Source organism: Channa argus, chromosome 15 (assembly GCF_033026475.1).
Source record: "Channa argus isolate prfri chromosome 15, Channa argus male v1.0, whole genome shotgun sequence".
NCBI lineage: Eukaryota > Metazoa > Chordata > Actinopteri > Anabantiformes > Channidae > Channa > Channa argus.
This window is the reverse complement of record NC_090211.1, coordinates 375001-400525: the sequence shown is the minus strand read 5'-3', so window position 1 is coordinate 400525 and position 25525 is coordinate 375001. Positions and strand designations below refer to the sequence as shown.

At 37.1% G+C, this 25525-nt stretch overlaps 2 protein-coding genes across 4 annotated transcripts in view; both read right to left on the bottom strand.

Moving 5' to 3' along the window:
• The window catches only part of abcc1 (ATP binding cassette subfamily C member 1 (ABCC1 blood group)), a 28409-nt gene extending 10077 nt beyond the window's left edge, over positions 1-18332 (bottom strand). For both annotated transcript variants that reach the window (XM_067477124.1, XM_067477125.1), the window contains exons 1-17: positions 18204-18332; positions 14026-14202; positions 12947-13075; positions 12639-12776; positions 11776-11901; positions 9670-9731; positions 7969-8100; positions 6185-6412; positions 5838-6015; positions 5349-5510; positions 5010-5102; positions 4138-4341; positions 3792-3938; positions 2463-2550; positions 1446-1515; positions 958-1084; positions 329-505 (exon numbers count right to left, since the gene is read on the bottom strand). In XM_067477124.1, the coding sequence (XP_067333225.1) occupies positions 329-505; positions 958-1084; positions 1446-1515; positions 2463-2550; positions 3792-3938; positions 4138-4341; positions 5010-5102; positions 5349-5510; positions 5838-6015; positions 6185-6412; positions 7969-8100; positions 9670-9731; positions 11776-11901; positions 12639-12776; positions 12947-13075; positions 14026-14202; positions 18204-18251 (2286 nt within the window). In that variant the 5' untranslated portion in view covers positions 18252-18332. The remainder of the gene's footprint in view (positions 1-328; positions 506-957; positions 1085-1445; positions 1516-2462; positions 2551-3791; positions 3939-4137; positions 4342-5009; positions 5103-5348; positions 5511-5837; positions 6016-6184; positions 6413-7968; positions 8101-9669; positions 9732-11775; positions 11902-12638; positions 12777-12946; positions 13076-14025; positions 14203-18203) is intronic.
• A 2597-nt stretch (positions 18333-20929) lies between these two features.
• LOC137100445 (sarcoplasmic reticulum histidine-rich calcium-binding protein) overlaps positions 20930-25525 on the bottom strand; it is a 6857-nt gene continuing 2261 nt past the window's right edge. The window contains exons 2-6 of one of the 2 annotated variants that reach the window (XM_067478281.1): positions 22569-22648; positions 22367-22435; positions 21657-21708; positions 21287-21323; positions 20930-21199 (exon numbers count right to left, since the gene is read on the bottom strand). In XM_067478281.1, coding sequence (XP_067334382.1) covers positions 21157-21199; positions 21287-21323; positions 21657-21708; positions 22367-22435; positions 22569-22648 — 281 coding nt within the window. In that variant the 3' untranslated portion in view covers positions 20930-21156. The remainder of the gene's footprint in view (positions 21200-21286; positions 21324-21656; positions 21709-22366; positions 22436-22568; positions 22649-25525) is intronic. The other variant, XM_067478282.1, reaches the window with a different exon arrangement.

Here is a 25525-nt window from a genome sequence, read left to right as displayed (position 1 = left end):
GTTTTGTTTTGTGCACCCCTTTCCTTTACAGTGTTGCACTTTCACCTCCTTTATTTAATATTTTAAGTAATTCTGTTTTAGATAAAAATGTCAACTTAGTAATGCGAGTGTGAATGGTTGGCTGTCTTTCTGTCTTGGCCCTGAGATCACCTGGAGATCTGTAGGAGAGGCTGCCCTGGTCTGAACAGGATATGTGATTTTAGTTAATAGATGGATGCCTGAATGGATCAGAATACTGGTGATTTACGAGTCAGATTAAAATAAAATAAAAAAAAAAAAAAACAATCACAACCAAATTCAGATAGACTGTGTGATCATCAGTTGATACCTTCTCTCCTATCTCGGTCATATCTCCAGCAGGAAGGATCTCCAGGTCAGGCTGAAGGGCACAAGCCTCCACCACATGCTGATACCAGGCCTCTTTTCTCTCGTGACCAAATATTATGTTATCTTTCAGAGTTGAATTCTGGATCCAGGCCTGCTGTGGAACGTAGGCCACAGAACCCTGCAGGGCAACGCACACACACACACAAGCGCTCACACACAATTACAATCTGTAGTTACAGTTTAAAGGCCACCCTTATTTCTATTTTAAACATTTGCCATATAGAGCCTGAACCCAACAATGAAATGATACGTCTGACGATTTTAAACCTGATTTTTTTTCCTTTCAGCCATTAAAAATTTAACAAAATCTAACTAACTAAATTACCCAAAAGACACTAAATTACCACATATTTTTTTAAAATGACAAAGACAAATAAAACAAAATAAAAAAAGAATAAAAGGAAAAAGATGTGGACAATTACCAAAAATGTTTTAAAACAACCAAATAGCTACAATAGCTTAATGATCTTACTAAGACTTCCAGGACCTGTGTTGCTTTGAGCTCTGATGAACTCATAATGTTACTGAATACTTCAGTGTGCACTGTTGTGATTGAACAAGAGCAGCCACCTTGACAGCAACAGTTCCTTCTAGTTTGTCCATCTCTCCAAGCAGTGCAGACAGCAGCGAGGATTTTCCTGAGCCCACGTGTCCCACCACAGCCACTAGAGAGCCTTCTGGGATAGACACATTTATCCTGCACACATATTAAGTATAGATTAAACTCCTATTAAAAAATATATTACACACTCTTAACTCAAACACAAAACTCAAACATTGTGCACTGATTGATAATAGTTACATAATAATAAAAACATAAATATTTGTGCACTCAAAAACTAATTTTAGCTTTAGCTAAATGTTAAACAGAAATCTGAATTTGCTATATGTAAAAAAGTCTCAGCAACTGTCTAACCATGCAAATGAAATGATCTGACAAATGTATACTGTTTAAAGACAGACTTAAACAAAGTAAGAGCCACTTTGGACATATTTATGTTTTTATTAAATTATTTAGGTGAATATACTAAAGCCTCCTGAGGATGGATGATACAGACCTCTTGAGTGTCGATGATTCAGCTCGGGACCAGCTGAAAACTCCATCCACTATGAAGATACTGTTTGGGGCTAAGAGAAAGAAATATACTGTATGTGAAATATGCCCACATACGTCACGTCTAAATACATATTTTGTGACAGTTAAAGAGTTTATCATTTTCGCTCTATATGCCACCACATTGCACATTTGATAGAAAACAAAATTTGTTCTAAATGTAGACTGTCAGCTTTCATTAAAGGCTTGGTTGAAAATACTGGACAAAATAAATAGGAATTAAAGCCTTTTTAGACCCCCACAGACCCTCAAATATGTTACTATGTTAATATTTAGACAGTCTGTTAAATTGTCAGTGTAATTATTTGTTGGCCAATATTTGAAGTAAAAGGACCTGAAGTCTGGAACCCACTGACATTGCCAGATGTTTCTCCACTGTTACGAGGTCTATACTACTGCTATCTTCAGTTTCTGCTTGTTCTTAGGGTGTTGTGCCTTTAACTTGTCCTTAAGTAGTAGAATACAGCTGAGATTCCACTTCTGTATAGGGCAAATTCCACAAGTCTTGGGTTGCTTTCACAGTATGCTTTGGGTCATTGAAGCACTGCCCAAAACATTCTGAAGCATGTGGCTGAATTTGAGCAGTTAATATTGCCCTAAACACTTGACATACTAATAAACTGTTAACTTTGACTGAGGTGTACCTACTGTGGGGTGGGTGTTATAAACCTGGCCATGGATAACAAGTGAGCAGCCAATTATCCAAATAATACTGAGCTGCTGAAATTGGTGGTCTATGAATAAAAATGGTTTTAATTACTACCCTTAACCAAGCCCTTGACTGACAGCCTACAGTCAAGCACAGCTTGATTGTTAGATTTTGAAATACTTTGTTGTGTTGTACAGACTTGACTACACCCACACACAAAACAAGAAATACAACATGTGGGAATGTGTAGTTGTGAGACAAAAAAGGGAGGCATAACAGAAAGAGAAGCAGAAGTTAAAACTAATGTCTCACAGCCTTCGATTGCTTTGTGCTCCACGCTGTCTTTCTGCAGCTCTTCGTGTGATAGAAAGACTCTCAGCCGCTTCAAAGACACACTGGCCTGAAGAAAGACAGGTTTCAGATTTTTACACACTTTTCAACTCTTTTTCTTCCTACACAATATTATTAAGTCATCTATTCATCAAAATTATTAACCTCTAAATATAAGTTTATATGACACCATATGACACCTTTTAAGCGATCAGTCCAATAAAATAACATGTTGTGTCTAGTGCAACCTATTGGAGCTTTATGGAATTAGGTTTGCAGCAAGTTTATTAGGTGATATGACACAGCTCAGTGGTTCATAATACTCACAGGCAACTCTCTAAAGTTTTTGAGCTAAGTGTTTGTGACCACAAACAGCAGAACTACACTGTTAATGTAACAAAGTAATCACCAGGAATGTGCACTTGCATATACATGACTGGCCAATGCAGCACCTTGAACAGAGTCGTGTTTCATTGTATAAAATGCTGACCCAGATCCAACTTTATTTTTTTTTTTGCACAAGTCTTTCAAAACAGTGGTAATCCTACAACCTCTGTCTGTCTGTTGCTCCAGGTTAATGCCATTTCAACTTTTTCAACTATAGTTAGTTTGTATAGAAATTACTATCAAACATCAATTCACATCCTATGCATTTGCACTAAACAAATGTTGCTATATCCATTTTTTAAAAAGTTTGACTTGTAATTTTATAACCACAAAATAAATTCCAATTATCTAATTAGCATTTGATGTGAGAATAGAATTTTCAGCTACTAAAAAGCCCAAACAAATACATGCAAGTACAGGCACTTCTAGGAAATTCTTGAATTTTTGAAATGAAGCTCTCTCACTATCTCATGTCGTTTGGGAAGCCTACTAAGTATAGTACTCAAAACGCTCCAAAACATGTATCTGGACGGCTATTAAGTCACACTTTATATTACAACAGGAAATTTATATTATTTCAGAAATATAAAAAAATAAAGTAATACAATGAAAAATTCTTTTTACTGACCATTTTTACCCCCTCACCACCAAACTCATGTTCATGTGACCCCATGAACAAATTAAACCTAAATGACCTTTTTTGTTTTTTTTTGTGAACTGACATTCTGACTTCTGTTGACTGGTTGTTGCTCAGAGTGAATCCCCTAATCTTAAGTGTAGAGAGTTCTTTCCATCTTGAAAGCTAAGTTCAGTAAGTTAATCACTAGATTTCTTCCACATCTTATTTCTTTTTACTTGAAAATCTAACATGGTTAATCTATCCAGTGGAACTGCATGATGGGCATGTGAAAGAGGCACACCAACCTGCACCATACTACTGATGACCATTGGCAGCATGTTAAGAGGAAAACGCAGGATGTTGAAAAGCGCCAGTGACACAAAAGCCTTCTCAGCATCAAGCACATTATGTTCATCGACCAGCACATACACAGCGAAAGTTGACAGGGCAACCTGTACAGTGACCCAGCACAGGGGCGAGAGATAACAAGACAAGGTGATCTTAATGTCATTATAACTCTTTTATAATCATTGTCATGATACAATTATTACTGTACATGCTATTGTTGTAATTGTATCATTATGAAAGGAAGAAACTATGTACTTCAATTCTATGTTGTGTTGCATATCTGTCTTTCTGTCCTAGACTCACCAGGAAAGGTGCACAGACCCAGGTGAAGGTGGAGATTGCCCTCAAGTAGGCAGCTTTCTTCAGGACTTGCAGCTCACTCTCACGAATTTCTCCCACCTTGTCCTTGAAGGCCAGTTCCCAGGCATACAGCTTTAGCACCTTGATGCCATTCAACATCTCATTCATTAGTTTAATGCGATTGTCCTTACTTTTCATCTGAGCCACCTGCCCAACACACATGCAGACAATGTAAAGGCACAAATACAAACCACACAATGCTACAACCTTAGACAATAGTAATTTTAAAACCTCAGTGTTAGCAGCTTGGGTGAGTAGGGCAGCTGTGCTACCTCTAGAATAATCAAAACAGCAAGTACACCGTTTTCTTTATTTTCATTGCAAACATGACCAAACACAATAGATAGGTCTTCAGGCAGAGACACACGAAGGCAACACTGAAGAACGTGCTGCAATGAAAGCCGAATGCTGCGTCGCCTTATGTTGTCTTGGGCATAAGTGGCACCTGAACACACCTCAAAGAACCAGCATGTAAAAACTAAATATGGAATTTCCTAGAAGTGCCTAAACCTTTCCATACATTTGTACTTGCATGTATTTGTTTGGGCTTTTTAGTAGCTGAAGATTCTATTCTCACATACTAACTGAAAAGGTAGTCAGAGGTCTGACTATTACAGGACACATTGCAAAAACTAGGCTGACTGAAACTTAGAGGTAGCCTTTCATTGCCTGACCGCTTGGCTTTATGGGCTTTTGAGCTATCAGGACATTAAAAGGGGAATTAAATCTAACTATTCTGCATGTTTTATATGGCTTAAGCAGAGGAGGTATATGTTACAGATAAATGTTACAATGTGTGTCTGGAGAAGTCCCACCTGGTAGGTTTTAGTTTTCATGGCAATAACACCATTAACAGGAACCAAGAGAACCATCACAGCCACTCCAGCCAATACAGATGGACCCAGGTTCTGTACAGTGACAAGAAGAATTTAAATAAAAGATATAATAATAAATAATAATAATCATCATCAAATAAAAATAAAAATTAATAAAAGTTTTCTGCAGTGCTGGGTTATTGGAGATAATAATGAATGGAAATAATTGTATGGTTTATAATATGCAATATTGATGAGAAACAAGACAATTTATTTAATTTAAAATGTAAAGCGTCATGGGTGTGAACATTTTGTGAAGCAATCGTAGTGTAATCCTACCTTCCAGAGAAAGTAGAGGGCCAGCGCAACCTGCAGAGGTGCAGACCATATCATGTTGATGTAAGTGATGAGGTCCATAAAGTGCTGAGCGTCCACTGACATCAGGTTGACAATCTCTCCCACAGTGGAGGTGCGACGTGCTGCGCTGCTTATAACCAAAGCCTGAAAGAGCAGATGCACTTCAGAAATCAGAGATAAATCCTTAATTTTGGAGTCCAGCTGTAGAATCTAAGCTATACTGAGATTCATGCAACTGAAACAGGAACATTTAAAAAACATGAATTAAAGAATATCAAGTTACTGTATGTTTTAACTAGAATATCATGAATTACTCTAAAGCAAGTAAAAACATCTACAGTAAAAACAGGAGAAGTGAGAAGAATCCAGTTTTAAGACTCATTAACTCGATTGCTTGCTATTTAGTGCTTCTATCAAGTCACTTATACTTTACTGTATTTCCATAGACTTTAAGAGGAAATGCATCTGTACCTTCCTGTAGACAGCACCAATGATGGCAGTGCGCAGTCGCATGCCTGTGATGAAGCAAACATGGAAGTACTTGTGGAGGATGAGTGATTGCACACAGGTACATACAAAAAGCAAAGCAGTGTAGAAGAAGCCCTGCCAGGATGGGGCGCTGGAGTTGTTGACGAAGGAGATAAGGAGCCTAGATAGGACCAAGAAAAAGAGATTGAATCTTGTGGATGATCGGTGTATGAGCCCCACATCATTTAAAATGTCCTTTCAAATCAAAAGCTACGAGGCAGTTTGATTTTACAATATAACGCTAAATAATAATAAAGAATAAGGATATTTAGAATAAGGCTTTTTCTCACCGGAGGATCTCAGGCCCAACGAACATGAGGATGTCCTGGATGAACTTATAGAGGCAGGAGATGAGGAAATAAGGCCCAAATGTCAGGCACAGTGCCCACAACAAAGAGGGCTCTCTTGTTTTCGTTTGTGTTTTTACAAGCAAGATTTCAGACTCTTCCAAAGCTCTGCCCTCTTTACTCTCACTTTGAGGGACCTGCCTGGGGGAGTACAAAGTTTTCTCCTCTGTTCTGGAATAGTGTGGAATGGAAGACTGATTCAGTTACTGTAAATATTCTAAATAAAATAGATTTAGAAAAAGTTAGAAAGGTGTCAGAAGTGTCTTATATTAATACATTAATATTAATACATATATACAATACAATATTAATATATTTTGACATTATTTAAAATTTTACAATGCATCTGCTACAGTGACTAGTGATGAAAACAGTTAGAAGTGTGTCTTGTGAGGGCAGACTATTTTTTTTATTATTATGGGAAATCAGTAGATCAGTAAATGCCATATTGGTTATTAAAAAACAATACGAGCAAACACAATATAATGAGTATTGTGTTTGCTGGTAATTTTCACACATGGATTAAGGTGCTGTGCATTCCAGTGCATCCAGAAAGTATGAACTTAGCTTAACTTTTTCCACATTTTGTTCTCTTACAGCCTTATTCCAAACTGTGATCCAAAGCACACAGCCAAGATAACAAGGAGTGGCTATGGGACAACTCTGTGAATGTCCTTGAGTGGCCCGGCCACAGCCCAGACTTAAACCCGATTGAACAACTCTGGAGAAAATGGCTGTGCACCAACACTCCACATCCAACCTGATGGAGCTTAAGAGGTACTGCAAAGAAGAATAGAAGAAACTCCCCACAAATGGATGTCCCAAACTTGTAGCATCATACTCAAAAATACTTGTGGCTGTAATAGGTGTTACATGTGATTTTGTTTTTGTTTTTATTTTTAATAAATGTGCTAAGATTTCAAACACGTCGAAGTGTCCTTGAGCAAGACACTGATCCCCAATTTAGTTGCTCCCGGTGAGCATTGGTAAATGGTCTGCACTTATATAGCGCTTTTCTACCTATTGGCACTCAAAGCGCTTTACACTGCTTCTTATTCACCCAATCACACTCACAATCACACACACATTCATACACCGATGGGGGAGCTGCTATGCAGCTGGCCAACACTCACCGAGAGCAACTAAGTTGGGGTTCAGTGTCTTGCTCAAGGACACTTCGACATGTGACCGGAGGAGCCAGGGATTGAACCAACAACTGTGAGATTGATGGGCAACCGCTCTACCTTCCTGCGCCACAGTCGCCCATTGGCCAGTTGCATAGCAGCTCCCCCTTCGGTCTGTGTGTGATTGTTAGTGTGAATGGGTGAATAAAAAGCAACGTATAGCGCTTTGAGTGTCAATAGGTAGAAAAGAGCTATAAAAGTTCAGACCATTTACTATTTAATACTTTCTGGATGACCTGTTGAGCATGATAATTTCGTGTGACCTGATAAACTTAAAGAATATGATAAGACATTTGGGATTGTGACTAGGCTTTTTATGGTCTCTCATATATGTACTGCTCATGGTAATAAATACTAGTAAGTTAAAAATGACGTTTTCATTCAGTAATACATTTAGTGTATGGAGGATGACCATACCCCAGATCTTAAAACAGTTTTTTGTGAGAATATATAATTATTATCTGCATATACACAAATAGGCTACATAGAATATATTTGGGCTATTCCTATAGTAGCCATTCCCTGTTCTACTGAGATCCTGACCTTTTGACCTTCTGGCATTCAGTATTCCAGCAATGGACCAGCTGTGGTACTACTTTATGGGAGCAGTCGTCTTGGTTCAGAGACCAGAGGTCCTTCTCTTCCAGGGGATGCTTGTAACCAGTCACCATCATCCTAGTGGAGAGTGAGAAGGAGGAGAGAAGCATGTTCAGCAACCCAGTGATTTAGAACAAAAGATGACACACTCACACACTCACACACCCACACAAAACACAAGAAAAAAAAAAAAAGGCAAAACAGGGAGGCCATAAAAAATAAAAATAAATAAAAAATAAAGTAATATTAATATTACATCAGAAATTAAAGAAACACATTGAGGTAATCAAGCGTAAGTTTAAGTGCAACATTCCAGTGAATTTATAAGTTTCTTTTGACCAACTATACTACTAAAATACTAGCGATCAAATATCAATTCAGGTATGGGATCTGTTACCAGTTGTTTCAATAGTTATAGCACAAGTGGGACAGCGTGGGAAAGAAAAAGTTTACAAAAATCTATAAGTCTGAGATCTTTAATAGATTTTTATAGGGGCATGCCAGGGTCCTTTCTGAAAGTGTCTCAACAATTCTATAACAATATTTTTCCATTTGTATTATTTAACAAACTATAACTCTTTGTTAAATTATAATCAAATGCACGAGAAATATTTTAGATTATATCAGAATATTCAGAATTAAAAGGACAAGGTTACTTTCTTCAACATGAACAATGAAAGTGGTTTTGGGTGCTGCAATTGTAATTCCTCTGGTCTATACTGGCCAATGAAAAATCCTTCCCTAACTTGTTTTCAAAGCGATAGAGGACAAAACTGAAGCCTATAACAAGCAACAACAAAACTTATGTATGTATGTATGTATGTGTGTATGTGTGTTTATATATATTTATATAATCTTTGTAGATTTAGAGAAAGCGTATGACAGGGTGCCGAGAGAGGAGCTGTGGTATTGTATGAGGACGTCTGGAGTGGAAGAAGGTGCAGGACTTTAAGTACTTAGGGTCAACGATTCAGAGCAACGGAGAGTGTTGAAAAGAGGTGAAGAGGTGAGTGCAAGCAGGTTGGAACGGCTGGAGAAAAGTGTCAGGTGTGTTGTGTAATAAAAGAGTATCAGCGACAATGAAAGGAAAGGTGTTCAAGACGGTGGTGAGACCAGAGATGTTGTTCGGCTTAGAGACAGTGGCACTGAAGAAAAGACAGGAGGCAGAGCTGGAGGTTGCAGAGCTTAAGATGTTGAGGTTCTCTTTGGGAGTGACGAGGATGGACAGGATCATGAATGAGTACATCAGAGGGACAGCTCATGTTAGATATTTTAAAGTCAGAGAGGCCAGATTGAGGTGGTTTGGACATGTTCAGATGAGAAACTTGAAATATATCGGTAGAAGGATGCTGAGGTTGGAGCTGCCAGGCAGGAGGTCTAGAGGAAGACCAAACCCGGTGAGTGTTGGCCAGCTGCATAGCAGCTCCCCCATCGGTGTATGTGTGTGTGTGTGTGATTGTGAGTGTGAATGGGTGAATAAGAAGCGCTTTGAGTGCCAAGTGGTAGAAAAGAGCTATATAATTGCAGACCATTTACTTAAAAATCAGAATCAGGTGCCAAATTTATCAATGATGGGTCTAATTCTGACATGGGCACTTACAAAACATACACTGCACTGCACGGATACAGTATTTAACTTCTGCTCACCTGGTGATCCACCAGAACGTTATTTGGGAGAGGAAAGAAGCTCCACGCTCAGGGCAGGGGTTCTAAAGGCACAAACATCCTAGTTACACACAATAAATATTTTTGCTGCTGAAATACTGACCAGTGAAGCATCTAGAAACTGTACAGATATTATACATTTTGTATGTTAGTTGTAGGTCAATTTAAGATTGCTAAACCTTTGTTTTAAACGGATATATTGGACTTTAAATAAAGCCCCATTCAGACATAAACATTACAAGAGGGGGCTGATGAATGCTGTTAAGCTTTACTAGTACATATTTTAGGTTAAATATACATACACACACACACACACACTAAAAACACAAATGCTAGAAACCTTAATCTCAATGTTTTTTATTTAGTATAATTATTTAGTATAATAATTTTCCCTCACGCGATTTTTACAGGCAAGCGCTGCAAACAAATGATTTCTATAGGTCTCAGTGACACTTCTGCACCTGCCAACAGGTAATTTAACCCATTCCTCTTTAGCAAACTCATAGAATACCACATCAGAACAGTCCAATGTTTTGTGGGTCCCTTAATAAAGACATTTTCTCTGAGACACTGTGACTTGTCAGTATGCATTTCAGCAAATTTAAATATTTATATTTTGTCTATAGTGGATTCCCCATGGGTCGTCTTTGTCACCATTCTCACTTTGCCTATGTCCAAGGAGGTTGGTTACAATCAAATGCACCTTAAACTTCTCAATAATATTTGCAGATGTGTGCACAGAGACATCAAGTTGCTTGGAGTTGACTCAACTCTCTCCTTTTCTTTCTTAAGATGATACTAAACTACAGAGAGTCTTTTCTCCATTTAAAATATCTAAATGACTAATATCCAAGGTTTTCTTTATTTTATTATATAAAATCTCCTTTTGAATGAAAAATAAAAAGCAAAGTGAAATTTTGATTTCTTTTATTTCTGATTTTTTACTAACCTTTCTCAGTTTCAAGTTATTTAGTGGTGGTGATCGCGCAAAAGTACCAACTAATTTGTCCACAAGAAATTTGTCAAGTTGGAGAAATACAGATAGAAACAAATCTTATTTCAATTTTCAACCAGCCCTTATTTAAAGCTTTGCATTCGTGATCCAGCTCCTCCTTATACACACTCACACACCGTTATGATCACCTGTGCAATTTACTGCAATCCAATATAGTAGCTCTGCCATGAATTCTACTTTTACATGATTATAATTTCTCAGTTTTTAGGTTGAAACTGTTAGAAAGTTGACAATTCTACTATCTATTTAGTATTGAGGTCAAAGTGGGTAATGGATTAATACTAGAGTGCATTATAAGAAGAGGTGGTTCTAATGTTTTGGCAAGAGCTTTCTTGAAAAAGATGATGGCAGTGTCTGTTGCTCCAAAACCTGTATATATCATTTAGCATTAATGGCGTCTTCACAAATGTGCATTAATATATGAATGTTTTTTAAACTTATTTTCACAAACTTTTTATCTATTTTTTGTTTTCCCTCCAAAAGGACATCTGTTTTTTGTTTCGCCATACTTAATATTCTGACTTTTCTGAGAATTGAATAAAAGGGAAGGATATTGGTTATTGCAGATTAGATTTGTCTGTATTTGTGTAAATAATACATATTTTTTAAAACTATTGAAAAAAAAAATTAAAATAAACTTTTTGTTATAACATTAGCTACAGGAGCTGATGATTGTAGTGAGACAGTAGTGAAGCCTGGTGTGCTGTAGCAACATTAGCAAATCCTAATGAAGTTTTATATGATAGTAGTTTATAGTTTTAGGAGGTTTAAAGACTGTACAACTGAAGTAGAAATGCAACTGAAGTACAAAAGGCAGGGGGATAGCTTGTGGGCTTCAAATATTAAGACTTTGTCTCCCAATAATAGACCATAACTTTAACTAAAGGAGCAGCAAGCTTATAGAAAAACCTTTAAGCTATTCTATTATTACAAACAATAATAATCAAGTAATAAGTAATGAAGTGGAAATTAACTGTCAAACCTTTTGAAATAAAATAGTGACACAGTGAGAAAATGAATAGAGATGAGCGGGTAGGTAAATAGACAGATTCAGAAGTGTGAGATAGTCTAACCGAATCTTTAGCAGCCTGGGAGAAGAGGGGTAGTTGGTCCGTCAAGCAGGACAAGATTAGTGCAACCAGCAGCAGAGCGTAGTACATGTAGAAGGTCGTGTACCTCCACACACACACTGTTGAAGGCTAAAATTAACAAAAATAAATAATCATCACTATTATTATTATAAGACATAGAAGATATTTTGTTTAAGAAATAGTCTCTTTAGAAAGTGACTTGCTGATTATTTTCTTTATTTTTTTTACTATCAACACATGCTATAGCCAACAATCGTCTCTGTCAAAGAGCTTCACTGGGTCTAAAAACATGTATAAACACATCAGTGAGCTGCAATAAAAATCTGAAAAATGCAGGCACTCTCTTATTGGAAAGTAAGCATAAAAAGGTAGGAAGACCCATCACTTTTAGCAGTCTGAAACTGATTTCCAAAAGTAGGACTCAACGGAGCATGCATATGATTATCTGTTCTGTAGGCTTAGACTAGTTCCGCAGCTTTCATAATGACAATAATAATAATAATAATAATAATAATAATAATTCATTTTATTATTTTATTATTAAGCACTTTACGTTTGTCGACAAATCTCAAAGTGATTTCATGCTACGCATACGTCAGTAGTTATTGATATAAAAAAATGTCACCCACTTCTTACACACATTCAAGGCACATTCCTGAACATAATTATGTGATTATGCAAAGTGGTGACTCACTGATGTGCTTCTGATGTGGGATCTCATTGCTTAAAGTGAGAATTAAAGAATTCTTACTAAGAATTAAAATTTTAATACATAAAAGTAACCATGACCATAATCAGACATATACTATTACCTTTTTTAAACTAAATTAAAATTCAAAACTGACCTGGTCCAGGGCCTGGAGGATCTTGGACCTGAAGATGACAGTGGCACACAGCAGTGCCAGCAGCCAGTATATCAGCATTACTCCTGACGACTGAACTCCTTTCATCCGTTCATACTGAATTATCAGGGTGGCCAGCAACTGGAGCACAAACATACTTAAACAGCATACTTCAAAAAAACATACAAATAATATCTGAAACAAACATACACTTCACACTGTGTAAAAGTAAACTAGACTTACAGCAAACTGTATGAATTTAATCCAATTGTTCATCGTGATAATTCAAATACAATTAAATAAACTCTCACCATGGTGAGGCCCAACAGGGTTGGGCTGACTAAGAGGACTGGTGCAGGAACATTGCTGCTATGATTTCTTTCCCAGAAAGAGTAAAATACATCTGACCAGCAGATCATCCACAGTAGAAGGCCAACAGCCTGCAGGGAGAAGAACAGTTCACAGCTTCCGGACAAATCTAGTTCTTATGAACAGTAAAGATTAACAGTATTACACACATCCATTATTCAGGTCTTCCAGTAGTTGTCACCATATGTTACATCTCTCCCCCCTATGAACCACTTATTTGCTAGTATAACACGAATCTTTTGAATGATTTCAGGGTTAACAATGTGTTAGACTTTGGGTTTTTGCTCTGATCCAAGAACCCAAGATATAATTTAGAGAGTAGGGCTGTGCAATTGATCGAGTTTTGATTTCAATTACAATTTTTGCTTCCAGCAATTACGAAAACAGAAGAATTAGGATAACTTATTTTGCCCAATTCCATTTCACAATAATGCTCTTGTTTTGTATTTCATTATAAATCCTGTGCACCCATTTCCTTTACTGTGGTGTGTTTTCATGCCTTACTGCTAACCCTTAGGTAAGTAGCCAGTGGTAGTCTTTGGTTTGAGTTTGGACCCAAAGAGGTTTGCAACCAGACTGCAAAGTGTTACTTATTTTGATAAGTAGGAGGCCCAGCATGGCCATCTTGGCAGAACAGTGTGTATATTTCTCTTGTTGCTTTTTTCCAGTCAGCTGGGAGAGAGAGTAATATATCCATTTCATGTTATGATAATCTAATGCTAACCATAAACTTTAGCACAGCACTTTATTAATAATTATTCATTATTTACAATGTTTGTTTTATGTTATTTTATACAGGTTTAAAGTTCCAGTAAATGCAGCATGTAAGCCTTTTTAGACATGCATGATGTTCCTGAGGTCAATAAGTAATTGAGTCAAATATTACAATCATTGTGATTTTTACCCTGATCAAGCAGCATAATGGAGAAAGCTGAAATAAACAATATGCAGCACAACTGACTGCTTACAATGATCAAAGATGACTTACAGTCATGTCAGGTTTACAGCCATTATCACTTACAGTTTTAGCTTTGTTTAGGAGACTCATACAAATGTAGCCACGGTTGTGGCTGTGGAGGTAGATGAGGTAGATGGGAGCACACAGCCAAAGGTAGAAGCATGGTATCCACACAAGAACAGTGTTTTGGAAACACTGGGTGAAATCTGGGCTTGGAGTGTTCCATGTTCGGTTCCAATCCTAGAGGAGAGAAGGGAAAGAAAGACAAAAAAGCTGAAATAAATTCTGAAGTAAAAGTAAGTGAATGTCATCAGAGTAATTTACCATAAAAGTAGCAGAGCCAACATCTGATAAAAGAAGGTAAGGGAACTTTAGAGGCCAAAAATGCATGTTGTACTGCTGAGTACTGCTTTCAAGCTCCCCTGTGGTGGCTGCACTTACACTCTTCACTCAAACCTCAAATTGTCTCAATACCTTTGCAGCATAATTAGTTCAGCAGAAGATTATGCACAACAAGATAGTTCAACTGCCACCTGCCAAGCCTGTTAGCATTCTGTCATACATCTAGCCGTTCCATTACCACAGAAGAGCCAAGAAAGCAAACCAACAAGAATTAAAATGGCAACTACTTAATTCAGTCTCTGGTTTGGTTTCAGACCTAAAGAGACCCATTAACTGTATCATATTAAGATTCTTTAGAGGCACAGCAGGCTATTATGGCAGAAATGTGTTGATGCTTTCCTTGGTGCCTTTATCCAGCCAGTCAGCTAAAGGCATCAATTGCCGTATTAATTGCTAGATTCTGAGACTTAAAAGAGTAGTCTGAGCTAATGTTAACTGGTTAAGGATGAGTGGATACACTTTATTTATCCTACAACAAACAGCACTACTCTGCTAGGGCAGTATAAAGTTACAGCATCTTATAGTGCACCCTACTACAGTGTGACAAAACTCATAATAACAAAATAATCTTGATTATGATCTTTGCCATAATTGTGAAGCCTAGTTTACACTGTGCTTAAGCGCCATTTTTGTTCCCTTGTCACTCTCCAATACTGCAGTCGGGATTGTGGATGAGTGTAGACATGTGGTTAAAAAAAAAAAACTGACTGGCATGCGCTGAGATAACAGAATTGCAGGGTGCACAGGTTTTGCAACGCCATACAGATTGAGCGTGAATCCATCTTAAGTGACCATTCTGAGGTGCCACAAATGTGTTTCTGGACTAGGGTCAGAGGAACACCAAAATGGTTCAGAGTGTGGTACAGCAAATGCTGATGTTAAAGCAAAAGCAGATAGAACAAAAAATAAAAATAAATCTGGCTAAGCTGCACAGTAGGGTAAACATTCATTTCAGCATATTGATACATGTATTGGCGTAACATAAAATGAGTTTAGAAGTTTAACAAAATATAATGTAATGTCCAATTATGGAAACTTGTCACAGGTAGGGGTAAACTGCAAACCAGGAACAGGCAGATGTTTCTACATTGATATAATGAAAACCAACACTAACCTATTTGTGGTTAGGGAAATGCCTGATCAAAGATTAAGTATAATCTCTGTTGCCTTTTTATGAAAGCTATCAGAGTGGGTTTTTAAACCTTCTAAATCTTCCATACAAACACAAGTCACAGACAAATGCCAGGTATGGAGTGTACGGCAGAGGGAGGTCGGACAGATACTGTGGGGTGAGACCATTAAATGTTTAAAAACAAATAAAATACTTTTAAATTAAGTGACGCCACGATTGGAGTAATGTGCTGTTGTTTTTGTATCAGTTTGTAGAGGCAGCAGCGTTTTGAACTAACTGAAGTCAATTGACATCTGGCTAAAACAATCGACATCTGACTAAGACCAACATAAAGTACATTGCAGTAGTCTAAGCGAGTCATAATAAATGGGGAATAATCTTAAAGTGATGCAGAGTAAGGAATAATTTAGCTTTGGCCAGTTGTCTCAAAGGAAAAAATATGGACTTGACCACTGAACTAATCTGTCCAACAAGTTTGAGATCACTGTCCAGTCTCACACCCAGATTTGTTGCTGTACTTTTCAAATACTGACTTAAGAAACCCAGGTTGACCTGAACTTTGGAGGTATCACTACGCCATAACATGACCTCAGTCTTTTTATCGTTAAAGTGCAAATAATTGATTGGCATCCATTCCTCGATTTCTTCAATGCACTGTAGGAGTCATGTTGTAGAGTAAGCATTTTCTTTTTTAGTGGGAAATAAATTTGACTGTCTTTTGCATAAAGGTGTAATGTAATGCCATGTTTTTGTAGAATTCATCCAGGAGGAAGTAAATACAGGAAGAAGAGAAGAGGCCCAGGAATGGATCCTTGAGACACTCCACATGTGAGAGGTGCTGCAGATGCCAATGCAGTTCCAACACGAACGTAAAACCTCTCTCTGTTAAGTGATACCTATAACAATCTAAAGCACCACCCGAATGCCCCCCCAGTTCTCCAAGTGAGACAGGAGCATCTGAAGGTCTACTGAATCGAAAGAAGCTGTGGAGTATTGAAGAGTCATAAGAAGAAGGACTAATACAGGTCCTAGTGCTCACAATCTTATTAATAAAAAAAGTTCTCACACACTTAATCAGAGTTTTCCAGGCAGGTTGATTGAGTGACATTAAGGTTTATGGTTTTAAATAAAACAAGTGTTGTGAAAGTTAATAACGTCAGAAAAAGAACAGTTTGCCTGTCTCATCTGAAAAGACACCTGTAACTTGTCTATCTTACACTCTATAACTTACACTTAGCTCTCCTGCACGCATCTGGCAGTGAGCAGCGTCATTTATGTAGCGCTCATATCCAGGTTTAAAAAGCCTTGTTTTCATAAGAACCACAGTAGCCAATATGGTTTGACAGGATGGCTTAAAGAAACTGGATAATGTCTCAACATTTGAATCAAACCAAAGGAAACCAGTCGGGTTAGTTACTTAGTTATGACTGAAGGAGCAGAGAACTGAGCTGCAGTGGAGGAGTTAATTACGCGACAGCATTGCAGAGGAGCACCTGATTTAACCATTTGCCAAGGGAGAGCCATGTCATATACAACAGGCACATGGGCTGAAAACACAGCATCAGACTTCAGGGTTAAATACAGTAAAACTGTTTGTTAAGACAAGATCAAGAGTGTGTCCATGTTCTTGTGTGGAATGAGACAGAAACTGTTATAGATTAAAAGTGTCAATGAGATTTAAAAAATGTTTGACTAACAGCTTCTCAGGGCAATACATGTGAATATTAAAACCCCCAAAGCATTAAAACTCAGTCAAAAAGTTTAAATAAGGTGGACTCTTAAGTGACATAACATACAAACACATTTACAAACACACAGTTTTTCAAAATAAGCTTAATGGGGGAGGGAGGGCGTTATCTGGAAATACCAGACTTTTAATTCAAACTTAAACAAAAAGTTTAGAATTAGTCATGCATGGACACACAAACACCTAAAAAAAAAAAACCTTGTATTTAAGCTTGCTGGTCTTACATTTCAGCTGTTTTACACACATTGTACTAAAATATTTCATTTGCAAGATGATTGTCTTCCTCTCCACTAAAGCTAATATACATTCCATAATTAAAATCCATTTACAGGAAACACTTTCAAATCATTCCAATCATGCCATCCCCATGTTTTGTTTTCGACTCTGACAAAAAAATTTGTGGACCAGTTTCTGGTGTGTGTGTGTGTGTGTGTGTGTGTGTGTGTGTGTGTGTGTGTGTTCCTTGGGCATCACTACATTAATATGTCATACTCAACAACCAGGTGTACGCTGTCATTTTCACAAGCCCTTATATTAATGATGTCAGGATATGATTTATTCTATAAAGGTAATCTCCTGTTATGGCAGTAGGTTGGGTTACGTACTCTACTGTTTACATGGTTTTGGAGATGAACGAAGCGGTTTCCTTAACTACGCTCACAGTTAGGTGACATAAACCAGTTAACGCGCTTTTAACAGTTAAATGTTATATTAGAACCTTACACCATGAAGCAGTATAGTAAGATGGGAACACTGACTGCTGTACGTTCAACCGGTGAAACCAGACTGAGGTTACAGAAACTTCACGCTAGCTTCTGTGTTGTTTGCCTCAGTAATGACTTACGGGTCACGTCTATTAGCGGCATAGTAACAGAACACCGGGTAGCGTTAGCTAATAACAACAACTGGAGCGACTTTTAAAACCCAGACAAAAAACCAAGGTCATGAAAATAAACTCACCCAGAATGGGTCGGAATTGTCCACACTGCAGAACTTGTCCAACCCCATTCGCCACGACCCTTTCGGAGTGTTTTTTGGTGCTCAACTAGATTTTGTTACGTTACGTAAAAGCGGAAGTTTCCTGTTTTCTTCTTCTACGGAGAGTAAACAGTAAACGGCGTAATGCTGCCCTCTCTTGGTTCAAAAGTATTTCTTAAAGGTTAGATAGGTCTGCAAATTAATAAATCAGCTATGACACATTTACAGATCAGACTTAGTGAAGACCCAGATTTCACTTTTTTAAATCAGGCAGGGCTAAAAATTCTTCGGTTTCATTAATGATTTTTTAAAGTATGAGGCTTATAACATTCCCCTGCGTAGGTTCCATTTCACACTTCAAGTTCTTTTGATATCTGACTTTCAACCATCGGCTATTGAATACAACCTTTTAATGCAGTTAAACATTCAGTCTCTACTTCCAGCATCATACATTGGAATTAACCCTTCCTTCCATGGAAAATCAAGCCAGGCTCCTGCTGGTATTTCAAAATTTGGACTAGAATCCCATGTATCAATTTCTTACAAAGAAAGTCAGTCATCCACACTTTTTGGATTAAGATTAGCAAATTTTTTTGCAGCAGCAGCTCACTAGTGTGCTTTTTTCATGTTGTGTTTGCAAAAAATAAAGACTATTTTAACATATTAGCCAAGATTACCTTCTTTATCTCCTGTTTCAAGGCACAGTACATTACTGTCCTCTTTATAGGTCCCCTGATAAAACCCTGTGGAGCACCCTTAGGGAATGACATCCAAACTATCACACTTCCCAGTTTCTAGCCCTTCTTGCTGATGTCAGTTATGCTGGAACAAGGTGGCCATTCCCCATCCATGTATCTGGAGAATCTAACATAGCACACCATTCATCAGTGAATAAAACAGTTTAAAAAGATGTTTTCACGTATTTTTACATTTTATAGATATAGCATTCCTGAAAAGTTTTTTTGTTCTTCTGTTATCTATACAACTCGCTTTCATCCATTTCACAAGACGTTACATGAATTTGCACTTTTATCTTCAAGTTTAGGGTCACTAATTAATCTAACGTGCATGACTTTGGACTGTGGGATGAAACTGGAGGAAACCCAAATGTAAAAACATGTAAAAAACATGTAAACTTCAGACAGAAATGCTGCAGCAGGCTGATGGATTTGAACCTGGGACCTTCAATGGCTGTGAGGTGGCAGGTCTAACCACTTCAACAACATGCTGCCCATTACTATCATTAGGAACATAAGTATGTAGAGATTTGCACAAACATACTGAATGAAAAATGAAAAAATAAATGTGTATTTTAATGAATTCTTACTGATATTACTGAATTTGCAGCTCTTCATTGGATTTTCCATTCCTCCATCACAGAATGGATTTTTCAGTTCTTTTTAGTTATTTAATATGTAGAAAACATATGGATAGAATCGAACATTTGTAAATGTATTTCATTATTAGGAGTTCAGATGATATTATCTGAGGGAGCTCTGGACAAACAGATTGACCATGATCACAAACTTCATAGTGTGAGCAACAAGATGACATAATCTTAACTAAAGGTTCCTCCAAATGACGTCATCTGGAGGAGTTTTTCCCCTTAGAAGAGAGATATTTTAATATAGGAAAGTCCGAGGGAACTTAAATGGCATTCATTTACGTGTAATACTCGAAAAAGAACCAAAAGAAGAAAGTTTGGTATCAGTGAAGGTGTCCTTTAAACAAAACATTGCTTCCACGACAGATATCTGCATTGACCAAATTTCAGTCATAGTTTGGAGCCTGATAGCAGCCTGACCACATGATAAGACATCATGTTCCTCTTTAGACTTTACTCTTCATGTTCTGGAAGGGCACTTTACAAAGTTTCTCTTCCATGCAGTGCACCCTGTAGGGCACTTCACCATGTTTTTGCTCAGTGTAGGACACTTAATAATGCACTGTAGCATGTTGAATATAGGGACTTTTCCCATTTTTTTTCTCCAGAAGTGCTCTTTACCTTGGCAAAATTTAGTTAACAGTCAACCTACTAAACTTGATTGGAGGACAGATGAATGCTTATTCACAGAAGATGAAACTAAATTTCTGTATCTACTCTGTACATTGCTTATAATGAGCTAACTCCAAATATTTCAGTAAAAATGTTGAATTATGGCTTCATCACAGAAATTGCAGATAATAGCAACAAGTAAAATACACCATAACAGTGAATTAATTTGTTTGTAATCCAGGGAACCTTTGAATCCGCCTGTGCTGTGCCATCCTCAAACAGAGAATCACTGTGTAGAATTGAGACCTGTAAGGGAGCCCACCAGGACACCTATGAAACCCATGGACTTTAAGTATCAGCAGCAAAGTTTTATGGCAAAGAGTTTTAAAAAGTTTTACTTCTAGTTAGAGTTTGTCAGAAGGTATGTGGAAGAATCTGAGGTCAACTGGAATAGGGTGGTACACTCTGATAAGACCACGATTCAGACTAGGCACTTTGACAGCTGAAGAACTCATGCCAGAGTTGTATGTGCAAGTCTCTTATATCTCAGCTGATGAGGGACTCAAGAAATCTCTTTAGTTGTTTCTACTGTAATCATTGGTGTCTTGAATGACGAGATTAAATCTCTATTATCATGACGCTCAGAATGAGGTGTTGACTTAAAGAATCCACCTTATACTTTCAGTCTAAGAGCAACCAATAAATCAACCAGTAAAAATGTCCCTTCTTTTTTTATTTAACACATTTTAAATATAGAATTTTCCTTAAAGGCATGACTGAGACACAAACATATGAAGTTATTCCAATAACAATTTCTAATCAATCTTTGGTGGGTCACCATGTAGTGTTCTCAAGGAAAAAGACAACAATAACAATGAAAATCAAAAGAGAAGATCACACATATTACTTTGGCCACATGGTGGCAACATATGGTTGGGTTCATTTGTCATCATCATCATCATCAAAGACATCAGCTACAGTCCTGTGAATGGAGAGACCAACAGAGGTCAAACACTGTATCCATAAATAGTGTTAGTTCAAGTGTCAGCTCAGGGTAAATCTGACTTACTTGTAGATGGATCCAGTTACTTCATCAAGAAAACCTCCTGAAAAAAGAGACAAGGTGTCTGTGAGCCCAAGGGCTAAGTTTCTCATCACAGAGAAGTCTTGCAGTGATGTGCTGTACAAAGCTATTTGTATTTGATTCAACAGCTCAACCCTTCTCAGTTTTAGTGTGTTATGTGTACATAAACTACATTACATGTCACATGGATTATTCGCTGCAGCAAGTCCTATTTGGTCATCTTTAGTTTACGTGCTAAACTTTCAGGAGAACTGGATATTTTACAACTTTGCCTAAAGGGCTCAGTTAAAAGCTTCTTGTGGTTCTTTCCCGGTGTGAGTGAGATACTGTCAAAACATCTTTTTTGTTTGCTTACCAGGCTTGCAAAGGGTCTCGCAGGCAGGACACACATGGCAGAAAGTGCACATCTGTGAACAAGAAAACAAAGTAATTAAGAAAGAGAAGATGTAAGTAAGAAGTCAGATCCACATGTGTGAACTCAGATCTGTCAACAAGTTAAAAAAAAAAGAGTAATAAGTTCTCATGCTTATTTAAATTTCTTTTTAAATCACACATTCTTTGCCTGCTATCATCATAATTATTATTCTGTCCATCTTTGACTTTCTCTTCATCATATGCTGATTAGGACTGGTACAGTCCAATTGTAGATTTAAAGGCAGCTTAATCTTGTTGAACATTCAAAATGATTTATACCCAAAGCAATAGTATTAGAAGGACTAGTGCTGGAATGGAGGTATGAAAAGCCCACAGAGGCAAAGTTGTGATTTGTCTTTATACAGTAAATTTGATTTAATTAGCCAGTGTAAAGAATTAAGAGCAGAAGACTTAAAACCATGACAATAGTCTAAGCTACATGCTGATTGGATATCAGACTCCTGACTTTTGCAGTATACTTGAGCCAATAAAATACTTCATGAAATTGTCTTCCTTATATTTGTGCTGGATGAAAATTCTAAGGTCACCAAAAATATTATGTACCACTGACTAATGTCAGTCTTGGACAGACAGTGATCACCAACAGCCTGATGGGTTATTATTAGTAATTGTAGTAGTCTATTTTCTCACCTTGCAGTGTCCACAGTGTTCAGACTTGTCTCCCTCTTTACAAGGACATTTATCACAGCTGTCACAGTGCTTGAAGAAGAAGGTTTAGTTGAGAAGAAATCAAATAAGCAGATGATTACAGTGGGCAGAGGTATGTAAATTATAAAGGATTATAAATTCAATTTCATTACCTTCAATTCTTCTCATTACATTTCAGACATACCTCACAGAATTCACAATATGAGCACACAGAGCCCTTGTGATAAGCTCCTTCGTCGTAGTCATCATCATCATCATCATCATCTGCACAATATTGACAATGAACACATGACTTAAAAACACAAATCTACCACTCCACTCAACAATGCTACATTTACATAAAAAAAGTGTAAACTTTTATTGGATTTAAAGGTAATCATGTAAATCCAATAGTAGTTTACACTTTTATGTCTAATATAATATATAAGACTTAATATATAAGTATATACTTAATATATAATATATAAGTCTAATGTTTATGTGCCCCCTTGTGTTAATTGCATTTCATTAATTATGCCAGAGGTGTTACAAAGGTGTTTTGACTTAATTTGGCTCAATTTTCAGCACGAGTTCAAATAAGACTAATTTAGAAGTGACTGAGAATAATGGAAGATGTATTGAGTTTCTATTTCTAACTATTATTTTTGTTTTTTCTGCAAGTACAAGTATTTTTAGAAAATATAAAGGTAATCAAAATAAAGGTAATAAATACATTTTAAAATTACACCTGTCTGTCATTTTTATTTTAGATTATATTTTTATCTTTATATTATAATTGTTTATGAGATACTGTAAATTTAAATTATGGATCAACCCTACCAGTCACAAGCCTGTAACCTCAAAGATCAGCAGGCACAAGGACCAGAGCATGTTTACCAAGTCTTAATATTTCTTATAAGAAAAGAAAATTAAGCAATGACACATCACCCAGTACAGCGGTGTGTCTGGTTGATGGGTTTTCATTAGTTTTCAGACAACGATGGTGGTCTATGGTACAGACTAACAAAATAATCCAGGCTGCAGGCTGAAGAGCAACCAATCATTGCGTAAAGAAGATTCATGGTAATCTTTTTTTGGCATCTGTATATTGATTGTGGATAATACAAAGCAGGGTTATGGCAAAATTCTCAAGATTTGGTTTAATATAGAAGAGTGGTTATCAGATCAAATTTAATTTTAATCCTTAATTTAAGATATATTACAGGATACAGTAAGATATCTGAGGAGTTGGATTATTCTTTTTTCATTAATGGTATACAGATAATACAATAATTTTCAAAAAGGTTTTTATCTAAATAGTATAAAGTCAAAAAAATCAAATAAATATTTGCATATTTTAAGTTCGAAGCCATGTCTTGAAAAAGCTGGGATAGGGGTATGTTTATTCCAAAACCTCTATAAAACATTCAGCAATAATGGAGCTATCAAAGCGTTACAGCCCTTTTCCTTTTAAATTGTGTTTTGTAAGAAGTGTTTTGAGCGAGTGTGAGTGCTCCTTGTTTGTATGAAACTGTGTGTCTGTTGTAGGTGCCCTGCCTAAATGGCTGGGAGCTGATTGGTCCATCTTACACTTCCTGAAGTCTGGTTCCCACCAGCTAGACTGACTTATTTGGCGGAAGCAGATGTACACTTTCCTCAGCCTCCAAGCAGTTTTGAACATTGTTGGGAATTTGGGCTGTTGGTATTTGGAATATTGAATTAGGGGCGACTGTGGCGCAGGAGGTTGTCCACCAATCCCACAGTTGTTGGTTCAATCCCCGGCTCCTCCAGTCACATGTCCAAGTGTCCTTGAGCAAGACACTGAACCCCAACTTCGTTGCTACCGGTGAGCGTTGGCCAGCTGCATAGCAGCTCCCTCTTCGGTGTATGACTGTGTGTGTGATTGTGAGTGTGAATGGGTGAATAAAAAGCAGTGCAGAAAAGCGTTATATTAGAGCAGACCATTTACCATTTGAATTACTGGATTAATGGGCCTTGTGCCATTGTTTTGTGCATTTATTGTATACTTTGTAAATAGTATAATTTACATTATCTCTGTCTTGTACATATTACTTGTAAATAGTTTTGAAGCTGTAGGGTGAACTGCCATTTTCCTTCTACTGTTTTCTTTTGTTTTTCACGTTAGGGATGTAGAGTTAATGAATGGCTTTTTTTCCTTCTTAGAGACTAGTTAGCACTTTTTGGTGTTTTAGCATTGGTTCACATTGGAGTTATAGTATAGTAGTATATATAGTAGTGTTTCACATTTTTATAACCTTCACTTAGTTGTAGTCATAAATTACATACTTAATAGCAAATTTGGATTCTGGATTTTATGTATATGGTATATAAATAAGGAAATCAAGCTTGTCTTTGATGAGATTGGGGTGTGTCTATGTTTTGGCATTATATATCCATTTATGTAGTTGTTTGCTAGTAAATGGATGTTTTTTAGCCCATTCCCATTCCCAGCTGTGCAGTGCACTAGCCCGATACCAAGCCCGGTAGAAATTGGGGAGGGTTGCATCAGGAAGGGCATCCGGGGTAAAAACTGTGCCTAATCAACATGCGGACAATGATCTGCTGTGGCGACCCTGAACACACTGGATAAGCCGAAAGGACAAAAAAAAAAGTATTCTTTGACATTTCATACTGTATATTTTCACTGATTGACAACAGAGTTCATACAGTATAGAACATGCTTTGATACTCACAGGTTTCAAATGTCTGTAGCTCTGGTCCTCATACAGGTCTCTGATACATGTAAGGATGCACCTCATGCACTTTTACACCTCTAATACAAATCCGCTGCCTTTGGTAAGAGATTTGGTTGTAGGCAGTTTATGATCATTTGATTTATTTAATGAATGAAAGTAGGGTTAAAGACATGGACAGCGGTGATGGTCATACTGTATTTTCCACTAATGAATGTTCACAGTCAACATATTATCACAGTTTTGCTAAACAAGAAAAGAAAATGCATACAACCCTTTCATCTCTTGATGACATTTGACAGAACTTTAAGTTTGTTACTTGCTCTAATGAAAGAGACGTTTCTCTCTTTTCCCAAACACTCTCTCCCTAAAGGTCAACGAAAAATGATCAGAAAATCTTCTAACATTTCATAACAACTGAGAAGTTGTACATCTGTTAAGCCTGGTA